This window comes from Carassius auratus, unplaced genomic scaffold (genome assembly GCF_003368295.1).
Source record: "Carassius auratus strain Wakin unplaced genomic scaffold, ASM336829v1 scaf_tig00002602, whole genome shotgun sequence".
NCBI classification, from domain to species: domain Eukaryota; kingdom Metazoa; phylum Chordata; class Actinopteri; order Cypriniformes; family Cyprinidae; genus Carassius; species Carassius auratus.
Window position 1 is genome coordinate 217,415 of NW_020523466.1, and position 27,816 is coordinate 245,230.

Sequence of the window (27,816 nt, forward strand, 5' to 3'; positions counted from 1 at the left end):
AGACAATTATAAACCACTTTTCATTTTTATCTGAAGTACTGAATTCACTTCCACACATGTCCTGATGCATTGAGAGGCACTGAGCTTATAAGGGTTGGGATATTTTTTAGATGAATGAAGGTCTTCCAGAGTTGGCCAGATTGTGACCCAAATCTTGTCTCTCAAGGTACATTAAATGTGACCCATGAGAATGACAGTTGATGTGTGAAATTACATTTCTGATTTTGTTCTTGTCAAAAACCAGTAGCCATGGTAAATCTTGATTTGTTGAGCAGAGCTCCTTTCTAGAAGATATTATATTTAAAAGTTAGAGTAAATACAAGACTTAAAAAAAGACAAGAGCATTAAAAGGATTGTCAAGCTACATTTTTTGCATTGCATACAATCTTTTGAGTGATCCAGTTTATCAAGATAATCTTGATGGGTTCATAAAACAAAATATCTTATTCAACCATAAATAAATAAATAAATAAATAATAATAAAAAACTAAGGAAATGAAAATATGCCCATATGAAATTAGATGTCTGCAAATCAGATGCTTTCATGATACATGGTTAATTAACACTGAAGAATTGCCACAGCTCATCACAATTACATGCTTCCCACAGAGGTTCTTTCGAGGAATTTGCAATTCAGGTAATGCATGTGATGTGCTTTCTCCACAACAACATAATCTGCATGCTTGCGGAGTCCCTTTGTTGAATTATGGAAGTTTTTTTTTATTTTACTCAAAAAGAAAACAAACAAACTCTCATAGTGAAAATGATCACAAATCTAATAATAATAATAATAATAATAATAATGCTATTTTATAAAAATGTACCAAAAATAATTCAATAAAAATTTTGCCCATAGCTTTGTAGTGTTGTGTTGATAGAGTGATTCACTAAAATGCTAAAAAAAATTGCTTTGTAAAGGGCAGTTCCCTGGATACTCTGAATCATCTAGCATAAAAACATCCTTTGTTGCAGTACATGGAAACATACATAATGTGTGTATTCTCTATTGTGAATGGTGACAGTAAAATGATGGCCAAAAGAATGAGAAAACCCTCGACAAAGCATGTCCATAATTTGCTTTGTCTGATGCTGAAGAATTTGAAAAGTCTGCACAGAGCATTTCCCCAAAACCCCAGGAAACTTTTCAGATCGCATGACACAACATCAGTGCCTGGCCTTACTGATTCTCATTTTGAACACATAAAACATGCCAATAAATAAATAAATGAATAAATAAAAAAAATTAATCCCTTCCTTTGCAGCCATAACAGCTTACACTCTTCTGGGAAGGCTTGCAACTAAATGTTGGAACATGATTGGGATTTGTGCCCATTCAACGCATCAGTGAGGCATGGCACTAACGTCGGGAAAATGCTGGCTTGCAGTCAGTGTTCCAAAGTGATTCTGAGGCTGCCCAAATACAACTTATCAGAAAAATAATACAAACTGTATTTACTTTATAGCATTGTCTATCATGCATTGTCTTAACCACCTGCCAGATTGAGTTTAAATTGAACGCGAACTGAGATGAATCCACCAGGTGGAGACCGTGAGCTTTTACTGAATTACTTGTGTCAAATTGAAATGAGTTAGAATTTAATAAGTAAATAAGTGATTTAATGTGGAAAGGAACTGACAAAAAGCATCATACCAAATAATTTACATCGTTCTCCAAAAATTTGAAGACCTATATTAGCCTTTTTCTGTACACCCCGAAAGAACCATACAGCATCTTCCAATTTAAATAAAAGGTGAGCTCTGAATCGACATCCAATGACTGGTTTATTCTTCTTTGTTTCATTATCTCGTGCTCGCACAGCATCTGAGCCCGACCAAACATAATTTTCCAACCTGCGTGGCACACCTGGCGAGCTGTGAATCACATATGCAGATTACTCAAATCTCGTATTAAAAGGAGAGAACTGTATGTGAGAGGACGCGTCCCTTCAGTCTCTCTCAGAAGCGTGTTCACAGCATCTGCTGGTGTGCGCGCGCGCTGCGCACTTGGCAGCGACGCTCAGAGGAGTGAGGTGCGTGGAACCGAGAGCTAAAATTGGTTTCGTGGTGAGGAAAAGTGAAGGAACAGGGCGTTACGATCTGTATTGTCTTCTTTGAAAAAAAAAAAAAACACAGGGATCATCATTCCTTATATCACTGAATACAACTGACTTGAGGGATACGAATCGGAACACTTTTTGCGTCATGAAACTCAATAATTTGACTTTTTCTCAAGGAGACATGGTCGATTGAACATTAATACAACATCCAGCCAAAAACAAAACAAACAAACAAGAAGAAAAAAAAAACGTAACATTTTAACAACATTGCACATTTTTCTCCAATAGGTATGGATTCGTCCATCACTTCCATTGACTTCCAAAGTAACTGGACAAACACCACGGCGCAGAATGAAACCGAGATATACTGGAACCAGTTTGTGCAACCGGTTTGGAGAATAGTGCTCTGGGCAGTGGCTTACAGCACAATTGTCATCGTCTCCGTTGTGGGCAATATCACGGTGATATGGATCATTTTGGCGCACAAACGCATGAGGACCGTGACGAATTATTTCCTCGTCAACTTGGCTTTCGCTGAAGCGTCAATGTCCGCATTCAACACCGTTATAAACTTTGTCTACTCGGTGCACAATGAGTGGTATTTCGGACTCTATTACTGCCGGTTCCACAACTTCTTCCCCATAGCCGCCGTCTTCGCTTCTATATACTCAATGACCGCGATTGCGCTCGACAGGTAAGTTCGTTCGTTTCTATTGTGGCACCGTGGCACGCGCCATACGCGCGGATCTCAGCAGTGCGCGTGGGGAGACATAATGTTTCTTTGCATGTTTTGCTATTAAATATGAACAAAATATAAACTTCATTATTGTATATAAAATATAAAAGTGCAAAACATTTAAATAATTAGTTAGTTTCGTTCTCAGCCCCCTATAAAAATAGCCATGGTTTCCTAACGACTGTAGAAAATAAATTGTAATTTGATATTAGCCATCCCTGGTCAAAAATAGAAAAGATTGTGCTTTTCTGATGCTTCTTTCACTGATCAGTAATTTCCATACTAATTTATTATGGTTTAACACCAGTAACAGCAGTATGATATGATAAAATGGAGGAATATTTACTTTTAAATTTTAACATATTTAGACATATGTCCAGTAGGATGATGCATCAGCCAATGTGTTATTAAAAGAAAATACAAATAACAAAAAAAGGCTGATTAGTTGTCATAGCACAAAATGTAAAATTATTCAAAGAAGCCATCTTGCCCCAAGGGTTTAATTGTATTGTTTCAATTATATATATATATATATATATATATATATATATATATATATATATATATATATATATATATATATATATATATATATCATTCTACAAATTTAAAAACATTAATGTGTCCAAGATCTCTCATTAAGAAGACACACGCACCACACAAAACTTTGGTATTCAACATAATACAATGTCACTGATCACTGTTTTATCAGTTGGCATTCCCATAAAATTACAAAATTAATTAATTGTGATTTTGAAAAAAAAATAAGATGGGGGGGGGGGGGCATCTTACTCTACTCTTGACAGAACTATGGTTATTATGGATGTGTAAAAGTCTAGTAATGTGCTAGTAATAATTGTGTAATGTTTAGCAATGATTAGTACTGCCATCACAATACAAACACAAGCATAATGTTGTAGCTCTTTTCAAGTCCATATTAGGAATTATCTGTCATTTGTCTGTGACGTCATATGATAGATGATGGTTATTTATCATCCCACTCATAACCTTCCATAGTCATTGTTTAGAAACCTTAATTTCTTTAGTGTGTGTGTGTGTGGTTGAGTGGTGATGAGGTAATTGTAAGAGTGCTATGTCTGCCTTGTTTCTTCATTCAATTACCATGTGTAGCATATGAGGGATTATTTACAAGAGGGTCCAGATTTCAGGTAATAGCTGACCTTTCATCACCCTGTTCTAATTCTAAGATGTCATTTCTTCCAACCTTTTGACACAGCACATCTAATGCTCAAAAAACAGTGCCTGCTTTCATCTATCTACATGCAGAAACATGAACTTCTTTAAAATTCTATTACCTGAGAGACCCATAGGGGAGATGGAGGGCGGGCTTCAGGGAAATACCATGCTGTGCTTTCAGGTCCTTATAGAGGAAATACTTGTTGGAGAAGTAATTGGTTATTTATCCTAGGAAGACTCTTTGGAAAAAAAGAAGAAGAAGAAGAAGAAGAAGAAGAAAGCAAGCCACGATTACATTCTCTCTAAACATATTTGTAATCATACATAGCAAATTAATCATGAGTTTACAAACAAAGCAAATGCCTTGATTTTTCTTGTAAAGAAGAAATTTACAGAGCCTAGAGCTTTTCAATAAGCACTCTGGGTACTTCTGTGAATAGAATGTTTCAGTAGAATTTTAGCCTGTTTTATCTTCTGTCAGTTTTAAGTGATTTCTGTCAGGCAGTGATTTGATTACTATCAACTAATGGGCAATAGGAGGATTGATAATTGAATTATGCTCAAAGATGTAATGTAGAAGTAACATTTAATTAGCATTATCAGAATACTTGGTTTCTGACAAACCTTAAATAGTTTTAGAAGGAACTGTTAAAGTCCGTATGAAAATGAACCCTATACCTGTTTTCTAAATAAAGTCTGTATGAAATGAAAATGCACCCTATATCTATTTTATAAATGTATGATGTAAATGTACAAATCATCCATACATTTAATTCTGGCCCTTAATTTCTGAAAAATTAAAACATTGTAGCTTTATCTTTTAGTGAAAAACATACTTCTCCAGTCGTTTAGTCTAAACCTGCCCCTATCTTGCAATTGACTGTAAGCTCACATTCAGATTCGCCTCCATCCAATCAATAGCTGGATAGAAGCAAAAATCCACCCTACTTTTTTTTTCTGTAATCTATTTAATGTCACTATATATCTGTCTCTCCATACCCTTTATATTTTAAGAAGGTCCAGCACAAAAACAAATTAATTATCATAAAATTATTTATTATATATTTTAGATATTACTTTTTTTATATATATGATTTAAATCATGTATACTATAATATTTATATTTCATCATTTATTTAGATGGATATTGATCTTTATTTTGACTTGCTGTTGTGTACAGTTTAATAATTGCATAATTAAGATAATTAATTATTCCAATACAAACTCTCCTAAGCACTTTGGCTGAGGTGTTTTTCCTGTCCAGATTTCAGCTCTGTTGTTCTGCTTGAGTCATTGTTGCTTTGTTAACACATGCAGACAGGTGTACAATCACAAACAGCTGCAAGGCGGTCACCTCTGTGCAGACAGATCATTTAGGTTGAGCTGTTGTGTGTGACATAATTGTCTTGAGTGCTTTAGTAGAAATAAATTATTGCTTCTAAATATAATATTTCACATTCTCACTTGTCTCCCTTATCAGCTGTTTTTACTTCCTTGTATAATTTCTTGCATTTAAAAACATATAAAGATGCTGACAAGCACACACTCCTCAAAGCCGAGTTGTGACGGCATGCTAAAGAGCAGTGTGTGTGCTGGTGAAACGACACACAGCTCGGGGGTTCTTGTGGCAGGAATAAGATTCCTAATCAAATTATCAGACAGAAGCTAAATTTGAAAGAAAAGCAGTGCAAGCATCAAATTGTGTATCTGCACTGTCCATCTCTGCTCCCTATAGCATGTTGTCGTTATTGATTTAGCCCTGTCGCTGTTCAGACTGATGATCTGTTGCCCTGAGCTCTACTTATGTCAAACAGATGTGCTTGAATGCATGTTGGTGCTGCGTCTGACCTCTTCAACCACAGGAGACTCTTCCATGAGTCTATTGTCAGTTCCTCATTGCTCACTCATCTTTTCTGGCACTGTATGTAATCATATTGTCCTTCAGGACATCACTTTAACTGAGTATGACTGGAGAGGCTGAAAACAAATTCATGGAAAAAAATCTGTCTGTCCGTCACTTATAAGCTTGTGTGTGTGTGTGGGTGGGTGTATACCTACTTAAACATATATTGGGTAAAAATTTGTACCCGAAAGTGAGCTAAACCTGACAAAATCTCCAAAAATCTCCATTTGTGGATGTTCTAACTTGTAAAACTCGTATAAAAATAAACAACGTTTTTTTTTTTTTTAAATGCAGAAAGTTTCCTCTGAGGGGTTTAGGTGTAGGGTTGGTGTAGGGCAATATAATATACAGTTTGAACAGTAAAAAATTTTTTACGCCTATGGCATTTAGATAGTTAAGTAAATGTGTGTGTGTGTGTGTGTGTGTGTTGGTGCCTGCTGGTGGTTTAACTGTAAGTTTTCCCCATTATCAGCAGAGTGGAAGTTCTCTCATATTACTAAATTAAATGTTAAGATTACTTTTTGTTCTCTTTGATATTTTATTTTTATACTGGCTCTGAATTTCAAAGTAATAGTTCACACCAAAATGATAATTTACTGGACCTTATTTTTCTAAACCCATATGAGGAGAAATAATGTAAAATGGGAATTGATCTGTCAAACTCCAAAATGGCGAATGCACTATAAAACACCCATAAAAGATGATTTATTAATACCTTCTTTCAAAACTTGTATTTTGTACAGAATGTATTTCAGAAGTCATGGGCTATGGACTGCAAAAATGGTGTTTTAAAACTATTAATTATCAGATGCCATTAGTTTTTTCATGTGGTGCAATATTTGCGACAAGTGCTACAGTGGAACTATAAAGTCTGTTCTTCACACAGAGCTGTCATATTGCTTCAGAATTTATTTTTAATGATGATAAAACCGTGTTTTTTTTTTTGTTTTTTTTTTGTAATTTGAAGCCAATCTTTCTGCTTTCACTTTTCTTTTGCGCTTTCCCACATACTAAAGGTGAAAGGGGAAAGATTTGTATTCATATGTGTTCCACAGAAGAAAGTCTGTCATATTGGTTTAGAACAAAAATAAAGGTAGTAAATGGTGACAGACTTTTCATTTCAATGTCACATTGGTTTTCTTAAAAAAAAAGAAAAAAAAAAGATAAAAGGCAGAAATGATTCATAATGCATAAGTATTCAGTCCATGCAGGGGCCCTAAATTTACCCAGAAGAAAAACATTTGTCTTAACAAGGACACAACTGCCTAACAATTGGCCTGAACCTATTTATTAAAATAAATTGATCATTATTCAGGTTTTGAATCTGAAGGACAGTTGTGAATATTAAGACTAGAACATTGCAGGAAGTTAGAGACTAATTAAAAACAAGTTTAATCAGGAGAAGGAAAGAAAAGTACAAAACAATAGCCAAACGTTGGAATTTCCTGTGGGTATAATTGTACGACAAGTTTGTTCCTATCTGCACAATCTGGATAAGGAGACTTATTAATAAAGTTACTGAGAGAGGCCGGTAGTCACTTTAAATGAGACACAGAGTCAATATTCTAAAAAAGAAATAAAAGGGAACCTACTCAAGAGCTCTGCTTGTAGGGAGGGTGCCACAGAAGCCACCATAACTGCCATGTCAGGATCCTGCCCTGACAGCCCTGTCCATCTTGTCTCTGTTCCATGTTTCTCTGGTTGTTTTGTGTCTAAGCACATGGTTCTGTCTTTGTTTGTTTCTGCCACGTGCTCCCCTTGTCCCACCTCCTTGTTACCCCTGGTCACGCCCCCTTGTTTAGCCCTTGTCTGCTTGATTGTTTTCACCTGATCCTCATGTGTACTTTCCTATATATTAGGGTTTCTTTCCTTGTGTCTCTGCTGGTTCGTTTTTGGTGTTTACCCATCTCTTGGCCTAGAATTTATCCCTTTGAGCTTGATCATTATTTTGATCTCTTATCTAGTTGTTTATATCCTTTTTGGTCTTTAGCTTTGTCTAGTTTAAAAGAAAAGGAAGTCTTTTTGTGTATTCTAATCTAGTTTTGTTTCTCATTCGATTTAAACTTTCTTTTATTCTTGCTTAAGTGATTCCAGTTTTGGATTGAGTTTTGTTCTTACTCTTGGATTAAAGCTTTGGTTTTCTTTTGCTTTGTTCTAATTTTGTCTTCAATTGTCTGTGTCGTTTTGAGTCTTGTTTTTGTGTATTGTCCTGTCTTGGCCCCACTCGGATTTCCTGACCACTGTACCCCACTGCCTGGAAGCAGCTCACCTCCCTCACGTGTCAAGTCTCTGGTCTTGTGAGTCTCTACCTGGCGACTAGTCTGGTGACGTTGCAGTTTCACTTGAAGCTACGAGTTTCCTGTGTCTACCTGGCCTTTCCTCTGGAGCTGCCTACTCTGTGCTTGGGCCTGTGGTCATCTTGGACTGTCTCAGTGGTCATCCCTCCTGCCCGTATTGTTGTCTGCCCATCTGTTTGAACTGTTTCACTGCAAATTCCCCAGCTGTTCCAGTCTTTTGTCTTGTTAATAAAATACCCTTGTCTGCTCATTCTGCATTTGGGTCCCATTTCTTGCAGATCCCTGACATGCCATGCCTGGAGTTAATATAGTAAACCAGATTATAGTCAGAGGAGACCTATAGAAATTTTCATTACCTGAACACTTAGTGGTAATATTGAGTGATTTTCATCTCTTTGATTGATAACAAATATTGTATTTGCCTGATTTAGAAACACTCTAGTACAAAATATATATACACCTAGAGATTTGAACCTTCTGGAGATTCTTAGAGCATTCCAATGAATGATTCGTTGTAATTAAATTGGGAGATCAGACATTAAATGCACAGTGTTGTCTTATTTCATACAAAGAAACAAAAAGGAAAAGCATTCAGTGGATTGAAAAGAGCTCTTGCCATAGCTATTCTTATACCATGTCACCAAAATACCAAGTGTTACGTTATTCTCCTGACGTCTGAACATAGAACATGAAGGAAAATGTACAGCTCATTCAATCAAAACTGACAGATAAGGATTATTTGTAGCACAACCTCATGATTTGAAATTATTTGTTTCAGTGTTTTTTAGTGAAATTTCCCCAGACCAGAGGTACCTCCCATAATCTCAAATGCAGGTGGATTGGTTGAACTTTCCAACGTTTTCAAATGGTGTAGAAAAAAACGCATCATGATTAATGACACACATTTGGATCTTGGAAGCCATTTGGTTTTAGTGAAGTGGAATATAATGCCACTCTATGATGATTATCTCAATATCTAAACAGTGTGCTATGCTGTGTTTGGACTTGTTTGAATTGAGAACACCTACTTTACATAAATGTATGTGACCTACTGTATTAGGGTTTACTAATGTTTGCTGAAGCTACAAACCAAAACGTGGCCCAAAAGCCGCATGTGTATACTGTTTACATGTAATTGATGTTGTTTGGCCTATGAGAAACAATTAACCTTTTCAAAGATTTATGACACAATACATCTGTTGTGTATAACAGATCACATTTTCAAGTAAAGTCACATTTTTATTTTCAGATTAGGCATATATTTTCAGCTTGTATTTTTTTTAACCTTTTTCTCTTTCAACTGTCGAAATTTGTATCCTTGTTTTTATCTTATGTAAAATAATTTACTTTATTTTGAGAGTAGGTACTCGAGCTAATTTCACAAAGGTCCTATTGCTTAAAATTTCTGGCCTCGCCACTGAATTGCAGTTTAGTATATCAGTCAGATTTATTGAGAAACTGTTCAGAATGTATAAATGTTTGTGATTCACTTAAATTAAACATCTCGTTAGAGTCATTCGCACAAGAATCAGACTTCACTGGTCACACTGTATGTTTCACGTTGAGAACCAGTAACAGAACCGAACACCATGAAAATCTTGGTTCTCAACTCTAGTAGAGACCACACATTGTACACAACTTCTGAGGAAAACACAGCAATTTTATACTCTTCAGATAAAATGCTGACACATTCTGGCCTTTCATTCCATCTCACAGTCTGAAAGTGGTACATGAAGTTCTGTGAGGTTTCTTCCAACTGAAAAAGTATAAGTTAAATAAATCCTGCCACAAGTGTATTCACTGTCCATATAACTGATAACTGGAACAGATCTTCTTTATTATTGCAGAGCTCATATTATCACAATGATACACTAGCCTGTTGTATTAGAGCATGAAACCCATAACTAAAAACTCCACAAATCAACTATTGTATACGCTCAGTAGATTTGTAAGCTGTGTTCGGGAGATTTACTCTCTGGACATTTTCATTCTGTTTCATAATGATAAAGCTCCATATTGGAGCAAATGATTTAAGAGGATTTATTTTAGATAACACTGAGATAGATTTTTGTGAGCTGTACAGTGTGTGTGTGTGTGTGTGTGTGTGTGTGTGTGTGTGTGTGTGGATGTGATGAAGTCACTTGATGTGACAGTTTACCTTGTTGAGAGTGCAGAGCAGTACAATCTCAGGCTTTCAAGCACAACCTAAGCTGCAAAGTATCAATGAAGATCACAGCAGGGAAATAAGAGTGTGAAATGAGAGTCAAATCCACAAGCAGACATATTTTATGTAACAAATGCTATTTAATTAATAATTAATTATTTGATAATTAAGACTCGAAATAATTCAATTAACATCAAATTAACGCATGCATTTCAGACTTTAATATATTTGATGGCATAAAATACATAATGCAGAACGAAAACATTTAGTACAGACAATATTTACTGAACCAAAAAAGTGCATTAAAAGAATAGTTTACCCAAACACGAAAATTTGCTGCCACAAGTGTAGATGACATTGTTTCTTCATCCGAACAGATTTGGAGAAATGTAGCATTATATCACTTGCTTACCAATGGATCCTTTGTAGTGAATGGGTGCCGTCAGAATGAGAGTTCAAACAGCTGATAAAAACAACATAGTAATGCACAAGTAATTCACACGATCCAGTACATCAATTAATAAAAGCTGCATGTTTGTGAGTATGAAGAAACAAACTCATCTACATCTTTGATGCCCTGACGATAGTTTTATTTGACTATTGCTTTAATTGTTTTAATAATACATTTTTTTGTTCAATTTTGAATAATTATATTTTATTTTTATTCATTTTTTGTTCAACCAGAAATAAGTTAAAGTTAAAAAATAAATAAAATAATAATAATTTAAATATCTCTGTATACAACAGATGGGGAGCTTTCAGCACATCTGTCTTTTTTCTTCCACAGATATATGGCCATCATTCATCCCCTGCAGCAGAGGATGTCTGCAACTCAGACGAAGCTGGTCATCGGGGTAATCTGGGTTCTGGCTCTCCTGCTGGCCTTCCCCCAATACTATTATTCCGACACAGACCAGTTGCCTGGCAGGGTGGTCTGCTACATCGACTGGCCTGAGTACACTGTCCTGGACTTCAAAACCATGTAAACATCTCACTTTTAACTAATTAGCATGCATACTACCTCATGACGCTATTTGCTGATATTGGAAAATGTTTAGGTTGAATATTTGCTTCATAAATGTAGATTTATGGCTGTAGGTGCAGAGAACTCCTTTTCCAGATTAAATTTCACCAATGTTTCCAGATATTACTGAAAATATTACCTTTATTAGTCTTGAACATAGGCAGAAATCCTGTGGTGGTGTGTGTGTGTGGTGGTGGTGGGGGGGGGGGGTTGTGTCCCTAAAATATGATTATATGATTAAGAACCACACTTTGTATTGTGAATAAAGTTGTTAGACTTTAACTAACTTTGTAAGCAGTAAAACAACACAAACGCAAATGGGGAAAAAAATGCGTTTTAAGTTTGAAAACATTTTGAGGTTCCCCTCCCTTGCCCCACAGTGCTTTAGTCCAATTTTGCTTGTTTTCCATTTTTACATCTCCTCAGTGTTGCCAACTCCACAGTTTTCCTATTGTCCGCAGGTTGACGCGACCCCAATAAGACAACCCAGCTGAAAAAAAAATATTTTACCCCAACAGCGTGATTTAGTTTTTTACCAGGGAACCCCCCTCGAAATGCGATTGGGCTAGTTTTAGGATAGTTTTGAGTAGCAACTGGGCAGGTTTTGTTGCAAACACCTGGCAACACTCCATCACCTACACACACACAGTGTGGTGAGAGAGAACAATGTCAATAGCTATGGAACTCCAAAGCTGTCAAAACTATTTTATTCACTTAAATATCGGATTAAATTATTATTTTCTCTATAATACAGATGATGGTAGTGTTTTTTCGTTGAGTCTGCTAAGTTAGAAATAATAATGTTACCTGCTTGATGGATAGTAACATTTACAACGGACACAAGGGCATTCACGGCGCGACCAAAACAGCTTTAAGTTGTCTAATTTGACAGTCTCCCTGTTACACTAATAGTAGTAAGTCTTTCTTCTGTGTAAACTTTTCCTTTCAAGTAAAATTTTAGTTGTATCATTTATTGTCTCCTTCAAAAATTGCTTTTCAGAAATGTTATGTTTATTGTTCCCCACTACTGTAAGACGAAATTTATGCCCCTGCTTGTAGTCAAAAACCATTGCTACCTTTTCCCTTTAAATGCTGGCTTATGTAATAACACAGAGGAGCTTCATTACAAAGAAAACAGTAAACACAGGAAAGCCATGGTCCTAAGAGAGAGAAAAGACAAGAGTGCAAGACTATTAAAGCAAACAATAATTGGAAATATTGCCCAAGGGTAAATACAATGGCTTTACAAGAGCAGACGCCAATAATTATTAGGCTACACCTCCATATTGTGGTTATTAACTCTCAAAAAGTTGGCTGAGGTCTAATGTCAAGTGCTGTGAAAATGGTTTACAAAGCCATCGTCCAGTAGGGTTCAGTACATTGAGCCCATTAGAAGCCGAGATCATTCTGCAAAGAGTTTTCATGGGCGTCACTTTTTTTTTAAACACGATGAGGCCAGTTGCAGGGGAGGGGGTGCACAGATGTTCCAGCTGTGATGTCACAAAACCGCTTAACTCCTGAAAACTGATTTTGCACAAATAACTCTGCTAAACAGTGAACTGTTTCGACAAAAAGTGTATGTGACGTACTGATCCGGATATCAGGTATCTATTGTGGAGTATTTGCTCATATCCAAGTTGCAAAAAGAAATGTAAACCTTAACATTAAGATTAGAAATGTTCAAAAGCTCTTCTGATATATTATTGCAATAGACACATGTTAGCATTTTTGGTGAGCATGAGAAATGTGTGCTGAAGGGAACATTGCTGCCACTGCTAATTAATAAACAATTACAATAAGCACTTTGGAAAACACTTATTACTTATTAACACACTTGAACATACTAAACCTAAAACAAAACTTCTTCTTAACAAGATTCTTCTTCTTGATTTGATGTATCACTGCTATTATCTTTGTAGAGAAAGACACCAGAGAAAAGTGGTGTTACTATGAATTATCACCCTGTGCCTTAAAAGCCTCTCTACACCCCTTCTGTCTGTATTATTTTCTTTGTTGGATGACCTCTGTATATTTCGATCCCCTGTTTCTGCCTCTCCCTCTCATTCAGTTTCGTACAACTTTGGTGCACTTGTTCTATTCCTCTTTCTGTCAGTCTTTACTGCTGTGAGTGAGAAGGGCTGGTCTTTATTTTTATGTTAGTGAAGGAGTCAGCTTTCTAAGGCACACAAGGTGTTCCCTTTTAAGCACCCCACTGTCTCTCTCTTACTCACTAACTCATTTCACATTTTTCCCCGAACTCCCTCTTCCATTACCGTGTCTTTCACACCACGGTTGAGCTGTGATGTAAAACTTTTTTGCTGGTGTTTCTACCAGCTAACACATAATTTTTTTTTCTACTGCACAGTTTATTTCTTTAGAATTCAAGTTCACTGCAAGAAACAAATATAACTTAATAAATAGATAAATAAATAAAACTAAATAGCTTATATTCATCACAGTTTGCAGAAGAAGAAAAAATATAGAAGTAAATGTAAAAAGTAAATGTGGGAAAATAACTTTTCTGTGGAAATATAATCTAGCCTAACTCCTCGGGCTGACAAACTGAAATGTTTTAATTATTATTAATCTTTTTATTTTAATTTAATATATCATTTTATATACTTATCATTAATAAAGGCAAATAAGAAAAAAAAAATCCTTAGTACCAGGATCTAACTGGTGTGCCTTATTTAGTAAATGTCATATTGTAAGGGATCCTAAATATAATTAGAAATGAAGAAAAAGGGTTTTAAAGTTTAATATCCATACATAAATTTGCTTCTCAAGTACTTTTATGTTGCTTTAAGCAAGACAGATATTTTGAAGTCCAAAAATACTGAGTAAGAATGATTTGCTGTGCACTGTACTCCAGTAACGTCTAACAGCATCTTGATTCTGACAAGCATGCATGCACAGGAAGTAAAAGCTGAGCTCAAACATCTTCAGCTTCACATGAGATTGGATGCACTCAGCAGGAGACCAAACTGTCTTCAGCACTGTAAGCAGTGAGCTGTTCATCAACACCAGCTTAAAGATTAGATTCATACCGTGGCAGTCATCTTGTTTGTCTTAAATGAGATATTTTAGTTTATCACATCTCTACATCTTCTGAGCTTTGAACTAATTTCACAAACATGAAACAATAACAGTCTGTGAATAGCCTGTGTGAATCTCTTAGCACATATTGTAAACAACAAATTCACTCAAATTCTCTTTTGTAAATCCACTTTTTGAGTGTTATTATCATCTAGTCAGCAACGGATAGCATCCTTAACAATCGCACCGTCCACATCTGAATGTATGTAGCACTTTTTTTTCTAATGAAGCTGTACTGACTTGTACAGATGGGTTAAGAGAGCCAAAATGAGATGAGACCGGTCTCACATTAACATAATAGATGATTCTGATTAGAAATGACACTAGGTCTGTTTTATACCACATGAACTGGGTTAGAAGTGTTGCACGGCACACTGTCTGGCTCTTATTCATGGCTTTGCCGCGCTGGGTGTTATAATAGACTGTAGACACATGCCAGAGTATAAATAGTCCGGTGTTATGAAAGCTCACATGTGACATACCTGACATGAGCTCATGCTTATGTTTGAGTGCTGACAAATTATCTGTATGCTACTCAGATAACATTCACACAGGTTTACGTATATAATACTTCTCTCACATACACACTCAGACCACCCAGATTACTTTTTCCTCTTTTTTTTTATTCAGAGAAAGAATTTTTGGTTGTGTTTCATTTAAAGAAATAGTTCACCTAAAAATTACAGATCTGTTTTCATTTACTCATCCCCATGTCCCAGGTCCCAAATAGCCTGATTTTCTTTCTTCTCAGAATACAAAAGAAGAAAGCCTGTAAGATTCATTTTAATATTGCGATTTGGGTTGTTGTGATTATCAAATCACAAAAGCTGTGATTTAATTAAATGTGTTGCTTGTTTCAGAATGAAGTTTGGCACTATGCTCATTTAGATGCATGAAGCTCATGATTCAGTGTTTTCAGGATCTCGATTTACAGTAAATGCTGCTCCACACAAATTAATCTCTGAATTTGCTCTGAATCTGGGTTGTTTATAATGTGCAATTGAAAATGCAACATGCACCAACCATCTTCCCATACTTATAAACAAAAGAGATGCTTAAGGAGCTGTTCACATATCGCGCCTAAAACGCGTGGAAAACGCTAGGCGCACCGCTTTCTCCTGCTTTCCAAAGCGCTCGGGCAGAAGCGCTCCTGAGGCGTCTGCCTTTGCTAAGCAACCATGACGTGCTCTCTCCATGAAGACGCGAAAATTTCAGCAAAGGATAAATGGATTTTCAGCTCTAAAAATCACTTGCAGTAGCTCTGCTACTAAATTTATTTCAAAATGGCAATCCATATACAACTATGATCAACTGTTCCTTCATCTTAGCTGAGCTTTCAACGTTGTTACTGGAAAGGATGAAGCTGATTGGTTAGTTCTTGTCACATGACCCGCGGTGCGCTTGCGGCTCTCTGAAAAGTTGAAATGTATTTAACTCGATGCGTAGGACGCGCATGGAAAAAACGGGCGCGTCGCACCGCGTGCGTGTCGCGACCACGGCGATTCCATTACGAGTGCGCATACCGCGCACCTACATTGGAAATAACGAATTTGAGCGCGCAAATTATATGTGAACGATATGTGAACTAAGGCACCCTGCAGTTTTCTGACAAAACAAAATCTTGATGGCTTAATGTTTGAAAATGAATAAATTAAGACCGCCATAAAGTTTTAAAATATTGTAGTATTTTATAGTATATTATTTTCTTTCTTTAAAGAGAGTTCAACACATAATCTAAAAAGGGGCATCACAGTTTATCAAAGGTCCTAAAAGAACCAATGAGTGACAGTCTAATTTTTTCCAATTTAATGCAAGCAAACACCTCTTTCAGCCATGTATCAAAGTAGGGGTGAGGCATTTTTCCATTTTAAAAGAATGAGATATATTGCTTACAAAGTAGTAAAAGTTATAGCCTTTTGAACCCTCACTGAAAGGTCATGCTGAAAATGGCCAAGAGTGGACTCAGATCAAGATCTATGGCTTCCTTCAGAATACTTCGGTCCATTAATCAAATACACAGCATATGAATAAGATCCACTGGCGTATTCCTACACCGGTTACATGCATCACTGACAGAAGGATATATTTGAGCAAATTTAGCATCAGTATAGTAAACCCTATGTAAACTCTTGCACTGTATCAAGCTATGTCTTGCACAAATGGATGGTGTATGATGTATGAATGAAAGCAAGATTACGTTCCCAGATTTGTTCATCATATAACTCAAATCCCAAGTTCCTCTCCCAGTCCCATCAACTTGGAGGGCCTGGATTAATATTATCAATCAGGTTATAAATGACAGAAGTACAATGTTTTGAGTGTGGTTCAAGCTTTAAGAAGTCATGCTATGGCGATTCAGGCAGAATAATTTTTTGAACAAATTGCCTTATTGATAGAAACGAAATAATTGGAAATTAGGCAGGTCAAAAATCTCTTTAAAAGATTATTAAAAGATGACAAGACTACTAAATTTGAGCTAATGTTGGCAGGTAATGGTAGCTGAGAGCAGATAACAGAGTGCAGAGAGAGGCTCGCTGAGGATTTTTCCAGGTAGGCCCATAACAAAGGAGTTCAGAATTCAAATTATTCCTCCAATATAAAATTGTCTGGCTATTGCAAGCCCAATATTAGTGCAAGAAATGTGGGAGTGGAAGGCCTCCTTTATTTTATTCATCATTTAAATAAACAGTCAAACCTGACGAAGCATTTGTAAACACAGTGTACATTATGAATGTACAACAGGCAGTCCAGCTAAAGTACATTACATTAAGCTGACGCTTTTATCCAAAGCAACTTACAATTGCTATATATGTCAGAGGTTGCACACCTCTGGAGCATCTAGGGGTTAAGTGTCTTGCTCAGACACATTGGTGTCTCACAGTGGATTCAAACCCAGGTTTCTCACACCAAAGGCATGTGTCTTATCCACTGTGCCAACACCACCTAGCAACAAAGTAGCTAGATAGCATATTAATTTGCTCAAGAAAAAAAAAGTTCTAACAATTGAGTTCTGTGTGACTACAAAAAGTGCAGAAATGTATGATGTTATCTCAGCGTCCCACCACTGATCTGACCCTTTCATCATGTTCTCTGGCTCTGTCTGATAGTGGTTCACAGATAACACATTACTCTACCATCCCTACCTAAAAACTGACAGCTCACTAACAGCATGTGGTCAGTCTGTTTCAGTTTGCCTAGCCTTGAACTTAGATGTCTTTTTTGGGCGACCCACAGGCTTGCTGCAGACTTCATCTCTCTCTACCTCCTTCTCTCTTTCCTTCTCAGCTCTTGCGAGAAAAGGGGGGAAATTGAGCTTTCCTCAATTTGGATCTGACAGGGTGCACTCCATGCGGCATTGATTTCTGCAAATTGCTATGAAACTCAACCAGAAGAACTGGCAGTGCAGCTAGTTTGATTTTGTCCAGAGATTACAGACTCAAAATACTCCACAGATATGAGCTATTATGAATTATTCATTCTAATGAGGTGACTAAAGACTGAACAATGCATGCAGACAATAAAAGACACATCAGGTAGCTGTTATAGAAATGTATAAAGAAGAGATCTGCTGTGGTGACAAGTGTGCAAAAAGTAAAATAGCAAACATTTCAATAACATGTAAATATGTGCTTTTGAAATAAGAAATACCAATTTTTACAAGATAGAAAAACGTTTGTAAAATTATTAATGTTTTTGTCACGTATGATCTATTTAAAACACAATGCAGCATTGTTTTCAGGTTACTTTGATGAATAGTTGTTTGTTAGGCAGTCATGGCCTGACTAATAATCAAAGGCCATGGGTTTGAGTCTCAGTATCAGCAGGGATTGTGGGTGGGTGGAGTGAACGTACAGCAATAATGTATTCGTTAACATTTGATCACTCTCAGATTACACTTATTAATTCATTGATTTGTTTTATTCATATTTATTGTTTAACATTATTTTGAATAACTTAAATAATAACAACAAAAATAGCATTTAAAGAGAACCAACAAACAAAATTGCCCAATTCAACAATTTCCATATAAAGAAAATAAAGTAATTTCAACTTATCTAAATTAATTTTTTCCTTACTCTTGTACTCATATAATTTCTCCACCGTTAGCTATGCCACTGGCCACATCATTTTGTTACAAAGTCATTTGAGCATTTCCATAATAGGTCAAACATTTGGTGGTAGCGATATGATGTAAAGTAAAGCTAAATAAGGGATAATTGCCCTCTCCAAAACTTGTAAACCATATCAGATGTTCCAGTCTCTCTCACTTCCTGTTATTCCGATATTTGACTGATGTGTCCAAATCCTGAAAGGACAAATTCACAGATTGTTTTTGCAAATGTTTGACTCAAACTCAGAGATCCAGGGAAGTTTTAGTGGAGAAGCTAGAGGACATACAGAGGTGAGAATGAGGAAAAGCAACCTTTGTTTTATAATTAGGGTTAAATCTAGATTCAATGCATACTTTTGCAAATTCTTGGGCTTGATTCAAATTAAATAATTGCCAGTTTCTCCCTCCATTGCAAATGTCCTCCACTATTAGCTGAGGCTGTTTTTTATTTTATTTTACTTTATTTAATTTTTGTATGACAAAAGCCATAAAACGTTGTACCTAATGTGTTCCAACTTGAGTATTAATGAATTAGTCCTATCTGCAAGGTGTTGAAAAAGCAAACTTTGTTAGTATGTATCATTAATTACTCTAATCACTCTTGCGTGAGAATTAAGTTGCTAACATGTATTGTGATGCTCTTTATGCTCCTTTTACCTATATTTGCTGCTGGAACAAAACAGTGACAGTAGCATTTTAGATATCAGTGAGTTACTGCTGCATGACAGTTCCTCGCGCTGTTCGCTCATGGAAAAAACAGACACTCCAAATCTGAAAGGTGTAAACCAAATTGGAAGTGTGATACTGAGCCATCGCTTTTAACTGGCAGCCGGTTTTTCTTTCTTCCTTTATTTTTTAACACCGTTCTGTCAGGCACTTTGTCATAGTGGAAGTAGAAAGTCTTGGCTTTGACACTGAAAGTCTAGCTGGCATCTTGCTGCATCTCTTCATTACCTGTGACTGTGAATTGACCGATTGTTCTGACATATGGCATTCTAATATACTCAATGAATTAGGACCACGATTCGCCACTTAACTACGATTATATTTCATACGGGAAATTCTCAGTAATGTTGATGAAATTTCCACATCCACAGATGAAAAATCACTTTCTTTCTGGATTTTTACCTTGCTAGTCTAAATGTACTGGAATGCATGCAAGTGCGTACGTGGCGTCAAATGAGTTTTAGAGTGGGTCGGGACAAGATGGATGGGTTGTGGTAAAGCTATTTGGCACAACCTGAGCTTAATGATATTAATTAGCTCACGCTTTGTGTTGTTTGGTAATCTGAAACCATCCAGCTACATTACGTAATGGATCTTAATGAGCAAACCTTTGTTCTCTTCAGAAATCGATGTTCTGTGCAGATGTGCTGCAGTCGTATGGCCTTGTGTGTAAATGTTCTATGCAGAGATGTAATGTGAAGCAAGTTTTATGTTTGCTCAGATATTTTACATTACATTTTATTTAGCTGACCTTCTCTCATAAAGATTATACAGTATTCTGATGAGTATTGAAACTATTTTTGTCCATACAATGAAAGTGTAAGGTGTACAAAATAACATTAGACCCCACTGTCATTGTTTATAGAAAAAATACAGAGACAATTTTTCAAAATATCTACTGTTGTGATCCACAGAAGAAATTCATATGAGGTTGGAACAAGATGAGAATAGCAGTAATTGATGACATTTTTTGCGTGAACATTTGATCTCTTTACATTTTAAAAACTAAAATGTCAACAATTTAACATCAAGATGCAATAAGTAAAAATAACTGTCAATAGTGCACTGATTGCTATAAATGTGAATTTGGTTTCCTGAAATGAGTGATTAGATTTTTTATTTGAACTCTTTAAAGTAACATCAGAATCAAAAACTGGAAAAATAAATGTTAAGCTTTCTTTCTCAATCTCTCGGCTTCTCTTTTGCTTCTCTCAACATCTGTTTTCCTGATTGCAGTTAGTTGCAAGTCAAATGGTGAGCGAGGTATAAGCTGCGGTCAGCGAGAGGCGACTAACTGCCTCATCAGAGTTCCTTTGTGCCGTACCTGGTTCAATCATCTTTCCTGGTCACATTCTTTCACATCAGCCATGGAGAAGCTGTTAGCGTAGGAAGGGGTCAGGTGAATGGAGCCAAGTCCAAGACTCCTGATGACAGCATTCCATCTGTGTCACTAAGGAATACCAAACAATGGAAGTATAATTAATCATGGCTTTGTTTAAAACTCCTTCACGGAGGGAATCACTGGAAGCAACAACATTAAAGAGAACCCTGTGTTGTCTTCAGATTGCCAGGTTGCATTCCTGATATCAGTATCTCTCAGTCTGGCCCTCATTTTATGGAAAAAGCAGTTAAATAAGCGCAGTCACATAACCCAAGCTGAAATTGGTTTGTCTGATGAATATCGATTACAACATGAATGGATGGTTTAATATCACTTTAAAACAGAGCTAATTAATATTCATGTGTGTTACAATATTTATGATCAGATTATTCACATAATATTCACAAATGTTCATTCATATTTGTAATTTTTCATCTGTGGATGTGGAAACCTCAACATTATTGAGCTACTTTTAAGAAAACATACACTATTGTCACACTATTTCCAGTCAGCACCGTGCATTTTAAAAGAGTAAGACTGTGAACTAAAGGAGACCGTGATGCAATTTGGTTTGCTTTGTTTCCCTGTGTTGCAGGTTTATTTAATAATTCACACATTACAGGGTCTAGTTCACTTTGTAATTGCTTTTGAGAGATAAATTTGAGATTATATAATCATCTTTGGTATCATCTTTGAAATGTGACTTCGCATGTCTGGAATACTGTGTTTGATTCATGCTCTTTGCTAGATCCAGTGCATTAGGCTTAAGAAATGAGCTGTGCCTAGATTGACAGGCAATTTGACTCTGAGACTGACAGTCTGACAGAGAATTGGCAAGGCTAAAATGTTATAAGAACAGATAAAAAATCGGTGCAATTGTAAATTACAGTCTGAAGAGTGTGGGGGAGTTCACCTATTGTTTCTTTGCTCCCTTCCTATGAATGCATTTATTAGATTAAATAATTGAAATAAACCATTTCATGGAGATCCTCGGCAGGAACAAATGGACATACTGACTTGTAGTCACGTTTTATTAAAGAGTTTCCTCGTTAGGATACTTAACCTCAAAAATGAAAATCCTGTCATTAATTACATACCCTTGTGTCGTTCCAAACAGTACAACCATTGTAATCTTCGGAACACAAACTATGATATTTTTGATGAGATCTGAAAGCTTTCTGACCTTGTATAGTCAGCAACATAACTACCACATTCAAGGCCCAGAAACATAGTAAGGACATCGATAAAAAAGTCCATGTGACAGCCTTAATTTTAAGAAGCCACAAGAATACTTTTTGTGCGCAATAATTAATGGCAGAATTTTTGAGTGAACTCAAAATGAGATTGTACTCATTTTAATTTAGTTAAAATTGTGTAACAAATTCTTAATTCATGGCCACAATATATTGTTTTTTGCTGCTTATGTTATGTCATAACCTTTAGTCTTATAATATGAGATAAACAAAAGATCGGGAATGAGAGTTAAAAAATTAAACCAATAAATAAATGAAATAATAAAATAGATGGATAAAATATTATATATTTGCATGAAAACCAGGAAATTAAAACAGCAAATGGTGTGACTAAGAATGCTGAATTTACATGCACATTTAGTTATTAATACTTCTTAAAAAATTATTGAGTTGCAAAAATGTTAAAATCTAAATTCTTTTTTTCTTTATCTATCTATCCTTTTGAAGGTATTTTGTGTGTGTAGCAGTGCTGATTTACTTCCTCCCTCTGCTGGTGATGGGCTGTGCTTACCTGGTGGTGGGACTGACTCTGTGGGCCAGTGAGATCCCAGGAGATTCATCAGACCGTTACCAAGAGCAGCTGACCGCCAAACGCAAGGTCTTCATCACACCATCCTCTTGCTTCTCTTTTTTTCATCATCATTTAAGCCCATGACATTTGACTACACACAGTCCGGGTCAGACACCAAACTCAGAGTTAACAAGCAGACAGGGTTCACACACAAGGGGAGGAGGGTCAGACAAGGCCACATGAAATAATCACTATGAAACTCACCCGCAGTGAGAAGGTCCATCTGCTTCTTGTGTGTGTGAGTCTGCCTAATTCACCACACTTAAAGGATATGAAGTCTCCCATATTTATTTGACATACCACTGCTATAATATAATCTTACCATCTTCCTCTTCTTCCTCACACAAAATATTTGTATCTATTTTTTTGAGCACACATCGTTAGTACTTATGTTGACACAATGTGACTTATTACCTCTGAGTGCCTGTATGTCCCCGTCTTCTGTTTAAGCTTCATAAGCATCAATGAGCCTCTGACAGTCTGCTGGTTACTGAGGGATTTTCTACTACATGCTCTGGCTTCTGGCAGTGTGTCATTGTGGTTTCATGCTGATTTCATGCCCACTTCAAGCTGAATGTAGATCAGGAATCTCCAGTGTTGTAGAATGAGAGTAGGTTAAGGCAACTGACCTACCTTTCACATACAAATAAAAAATACTCCAGTATACACTCAGTATTTCTTTTTAATGTAATAAGTATTTATATATATATATATATAATGCAATTACATAATGATTACTAATTGCATTTGATTACTTTTGATTACCTTTCTAAATTTCTAATATATATATTTTTTCAAATGTTTCAAACATGCAGGGTTGACCTGACTTATTAAGATTATAATAATTATAATACGATTTTAATAATTTAATTTTAAAGCACAGATGCCGCAAAATCAGACTGTAAGGGTTCACCTACTGTGGCGGAGACGAGGAGATGAAGGAGTGTGGAGACAAAGAGGATTAACATGAAAACAGTCTTTATTTATCCAAATAAAGAACACACAGACAGGAACTCACATGTACTGTAGGACGAGGGGTTGACCATCAATTCCAGACAAACACAGACTACACAGACTCAAACTTAAAGGGGTCCTATTATGCTTTTTCACTTTTTCAACTTTAGTTAGTCTGTAATGTTGCTGTTTGAGCATAATAGAGATCTGTAAAGTTGCAAAGCTCATGGTCCACTTCAAAAGGAGATATTTTAATTAACAAAAATCACTTTTCAAAAACTACAACGAACGACTTGTTTGGACTACAACTCATATTTTCTGGTATTTGTGATATCTCAAATACTGACAAATACTGAGACCTGGTTGAGCTGCACTAGAGAAGACAATGAGTGTTATCACTATGCAATAGCATGCTAGCTTTCCCAAGGCAGGTGAACTTAGAGTGGTTAAAATCATCTGGATTTAAATCATGCTCAAATTTATTTGTTTTGATGCAGTATTTACACTAAAGCTCGCAGGTGGCAATGGTAAGAGCATGCCATTTCCCAACCACGCCAAGTGCTCCCAATCACAACACACACTAGGCCAGCTAACCAATCAAAGCACACTTCATATTTCAGAAGGCGGGGCTTCATTTGATACAGGAACTACTCAAGTTGTTTTAATAATGTAAAATATGTGACAAATAATTTGTTTTTTGAACAACCTAGTATGAGAGCCTGTTCTAGTACACCCCTAAGACAAAATCAAAACATTATAAAAGTGCATAATAGGACCCCTTTAAATACACAGCGAAATGAGAATAATAACTAAACACACCTGTAACAAATTGTAAACTATTAGGACAAAACAGGAAGGACCAAATAAGGGCATGGAAGCACATGGGAAGCAAAACACACACAAAACAAGGAACAGAGTCACAGACATTATCACCTCTTTTTACTTTGAGATCCTTCTGAGGTTAAATACAGTTTAAAATCATAACAATAAATAGTTTAAAAGCTATGATGACAGCATCATATGGTAACAATGCCTTGGGGAAAAAACCTGAATGTTTTTAGAGTAGTCAATAAAATTTGGGAAAGAAATCAGTTAGAGGGCACATACCATACACAGTTTCCAATCTCATGTTAATCTTATACTCCAGAGTATTCCTTACTAAAGGCATTGGTTAAACCAATGTGTCTATGTTGGGCTGACACAAATCATTACACTTTTTAAAGGGGAATTAAATTGTCTCTAAATTACAGTAAGCTGGGATAGAAGAACATTGTATCATAGAAACCTTCAAATATAATTAATGTAATTTAAGCTATTTTTGAAATATAGATTTGGATATTTATTACGTTTTAATGTGATTTTCAGTGTCACGCTTGCTTTCTATTTGCTGGTGGTAAATTAAGCCCATTGAACCACCTAAAAGCTTTCAAGAAAACTATTAGGGAACGTTATGTCTGTCAGCATTCTGCAAGTTTTCATACAATGTGGGCAGCATGCAAAGCCAAGGAAATCAGTTTGAAGGACAGATATTGAATTTATAAGAATAACATATAACCAATCCCTAAATTTTCTGTTCTTTGTTCGACCTCCAGGTGGTGAAGATGATGATTGTGGTGGTATGTACATTCGCTGTTTGCTGGCTCCCCTATCACGTCTATTTCCTGATTTACCAGTTCTACCCGCACCTGTTCGAGCATCCCTTCATTCAGCAGGTCTATCTGACTATCATGTGGCTGGCAATGAGCTCCACTATGTACAACCCCATTATCTACTGCTGCCTCAATGACAGGTAATTTCACCTGGAGAGAAAACACAGTAATTGATGCACACACAGGAACATCCAGCTCTTTCCAGAGTCCCTGTAATATTCGCTATAATATCATTATTGTTCAAAATGATCCATCTTTTTGTGCCATAAATACAGTCCAATGCTGTGATGTATTATCCTCTAATGTATCCTGGTTTTACTGCCTCACTCAGATATTGAAAATCCATCACAAAAGCCTTTGAAAGACAACAAAGCTTTAATATCCTCTAGTCAGTTTTCAACTTTAAACCCAAATCATTATCTGTCTATTCATCTCTTACATTTCGAAACATTTCCTCAGGTTCCGTGCCGGATTTAAGCAAGCATTCCACTGGTGTCCGTGCATCCCTGAGGGATCCTACGAGGGGCTAGAGCTCAAGTCCACCCGGTACCATCGAACCCAAACTAGTTTATACAGGGCCAGTCGAATGGAGACCGCCGTGTCCTGCGTGATGCAGGATGGCCAAAAGGTCATGTTTGGGAGCATCAGGGGGTCCGCAGGGAGACCGGCAGTTCACAGCCCCTCCAGGGAGTTTCCCTCCAATGGCTCGTCCTCTCGCAGCATCTCCAAAACCATGTCAGAGACCACCAGCTTTTACTCCAGTAATAACCTATAAGAATGAGAGTGCAGAAGCTCGATTCAAGGAGACCGAATGCCACTACCTCTGCGGAGATGTAATCGTTTGAAGAATCCTCATCTCCCCCTCCCAAGTGTGTAAAACCTGAGGAATACCTTGAATGTGTGCAGATGTGTTTTTAGTTGGTTGAGTACACACACGCTAAGTGTTATTAATTTCAAACGATCCTTCATCTTTCACGCATGCCTCGTTCTATTCATGAGGTTTATAATTATGATTAGAGGAACATTTACATTGATTCTTCGGGAACGGTTTCCTTACCGTAGTGATGTAAATGACATATTGCATTGTGCTGACTTAAATGAGAGCCTGATTGATTTATCCTGCAATCAAAAATTGACATTTTAAATGTTTATATTAATGGACGTGATGCAGTGGAAAAGTCTGTCAGTATACTGTAAATACTGAATATGACCGCTTATACTGGTCTCTCATTTGGCTTACAACAACCCGACTATAATAGGAATAGGAATAAGTTAAGAAATATCAATAAATGTGCCCCTCTTAATCCGTGGAGTCTCTAACAATGGCTCACTTGGGTCAAATGATACCTGAGCACATGGGATTCCTTCAGTGCTTTATCTGCAGGTGGGAGATTACTGCAGACTTCGCAGCAGATTTTTTTCTGTAAGCATAAACTGCCTTTAAAATCTCTAAATTGGCTGAGACTGAACAAAAACACAGAGGGCAGAGATTACGGCATCTTCACGGTCAGTTAGAGCCACGATCCGGGCGGTGAAATTCAGTTGCCAATATCAACACCTTGTAGCTACACAGGCAAACATAAAGAACGTTATTAAATGACTTTTCAAGGTGTGCCTGGAAACACAAATGCATGGTGTTGAAAGCTTTGAATGCCTGTCCTGATTTTGTGTGCTCTGAAGAATAGTTGTGAGGGGAAAATGTGATGTGCGGAGAATTTTTGTAGGTTTCCTTCGACTTCTTTTTTTTTCGCCCTGTCTACTTACCTTCATTTTCTTTGTATTAGGTTTTTTTTTCATAATTGACCCTTCACTAAGCCCTGCCCTACAGGTACCAGTAGTAGTTTTGGTGGCCCATTTCGAGCCTATGTCTCTAAGATGGACACAACCGTTTCTGAGAATGGTCAGTAGGCGGGGCTTAGTCAAGTGCCAATTCTGTAGTTATTCTGTTGTACAATCATTCACTCGTGCACACCCCTCGTACTGGACAAGGCCAGAGTAAAATTAGCTCTTCAGGCACCTCCCTTTATACAGTCACAGCAATATGATACTGAGGTACAGTGGATTATGGGACAAAAGGGGAGGATGAGAGATGTTGGGCTGAAGTGACCACCTGCTGCTGTTCTTGACTGAGGTTGTGACAGTTGTGTCCATTTTCCAAAACAAATGCCCATGCGACTGGCATGTTTGTGAGCTGAGCTTTCATTTTTTCAAGCAGCAGGCTTGTTAAGATGCAGTATGTTCAGAATATGTTGGACGGTAAATGACTGTGAACTAAAAGTGTCTCACTGTTTGGCAGGTGCAGACAGCTCATTCCGGGAATAAATGAACCACACTGCTCTGTTCCTGATCTTTTTAGAAATTCTGAACACTCTGTGATGCTTCTGCTGAATTAGATCTTCCTTGCATTTGCCACACTATATTCATATACTATCATTTTAATGTTTTTTGTTTTTTTTAAGAATTATCTTATGATCACCAAAGTTGCACCAAATCAGTATTTTAGATTTCTGAAGGATCAGTTGACACTGAAGACTGGAGGAAAATTCAGCTTTGCCATCGCATATAAAAATATTAAACAGTTTGTTTAAATTGTAATAATAGTACTGTTTTTATTATATGTTTTATCAAAACACATGCAGCCTTGGTGAGGATAAGAGACTTCTTTCAAAAACATGAAAATATTTTATTCCACTATCT

The 27,816-nt window shown here is 36.6% G+C and overlaps 1 protein-coding gene across 1 annotated transcript; it reads left to right on the plus strand.

Moving 5' to 3' along the window:
- Nucleotides 1-1,935: 1,935 nt before the first annotated feature.
- On the plus strand, nt 1,936-27,454 carry LOC113069979 (substance-P receptor-like). The gene is made up of 5 exons (XM_026243125.1): nt 1,936-2,751; nt 11,142-11,336; nt 22,393-22,543; nt 25,063-25,259; nt 25,579-27,454. Exons 1-5 carry the CDS (start codon nt 2,348-2,350, stop codon nt 25,892-25,894), a joined length of 1,263 nt encoding a protein of 420 aa, XP_026098910.1. The 5' UTR covers nt 1,936-2,347; the 3' UTR covers nt 25,895-27,454.
- The last annotated feature ends 362 nt before the right edge of the window (nt 27,455-27,816 follow it).

What these genes read in the sequence shown, in the direction of transcription:
- LOC113069979 (XM_026243125.1), top strand. Translation starts at nt 2,348, where the DNA reads ATGGATTCGTCCATCACTTCCATTGACTTCCAAAGTAACTGGACAAAC. An exon ending in GTCCTGGACTTCAAAACCAT is followed by an intron (nt 11,337 to 22,392) that starts GTAAACATCTCA and finishes ATCCTTTTGAAG; the next exon opens with GTATTTTGTGTGTGTAGCAG. An exon ending in AGCTGACCGCCAAACGCAAG is followed by an intron (nt 22,544 to 25,062) that starts GTCTTCATCACA and finishes TTCGACCTCCAG; the next exon opens with GTGGTGAAGATGATGATTGT.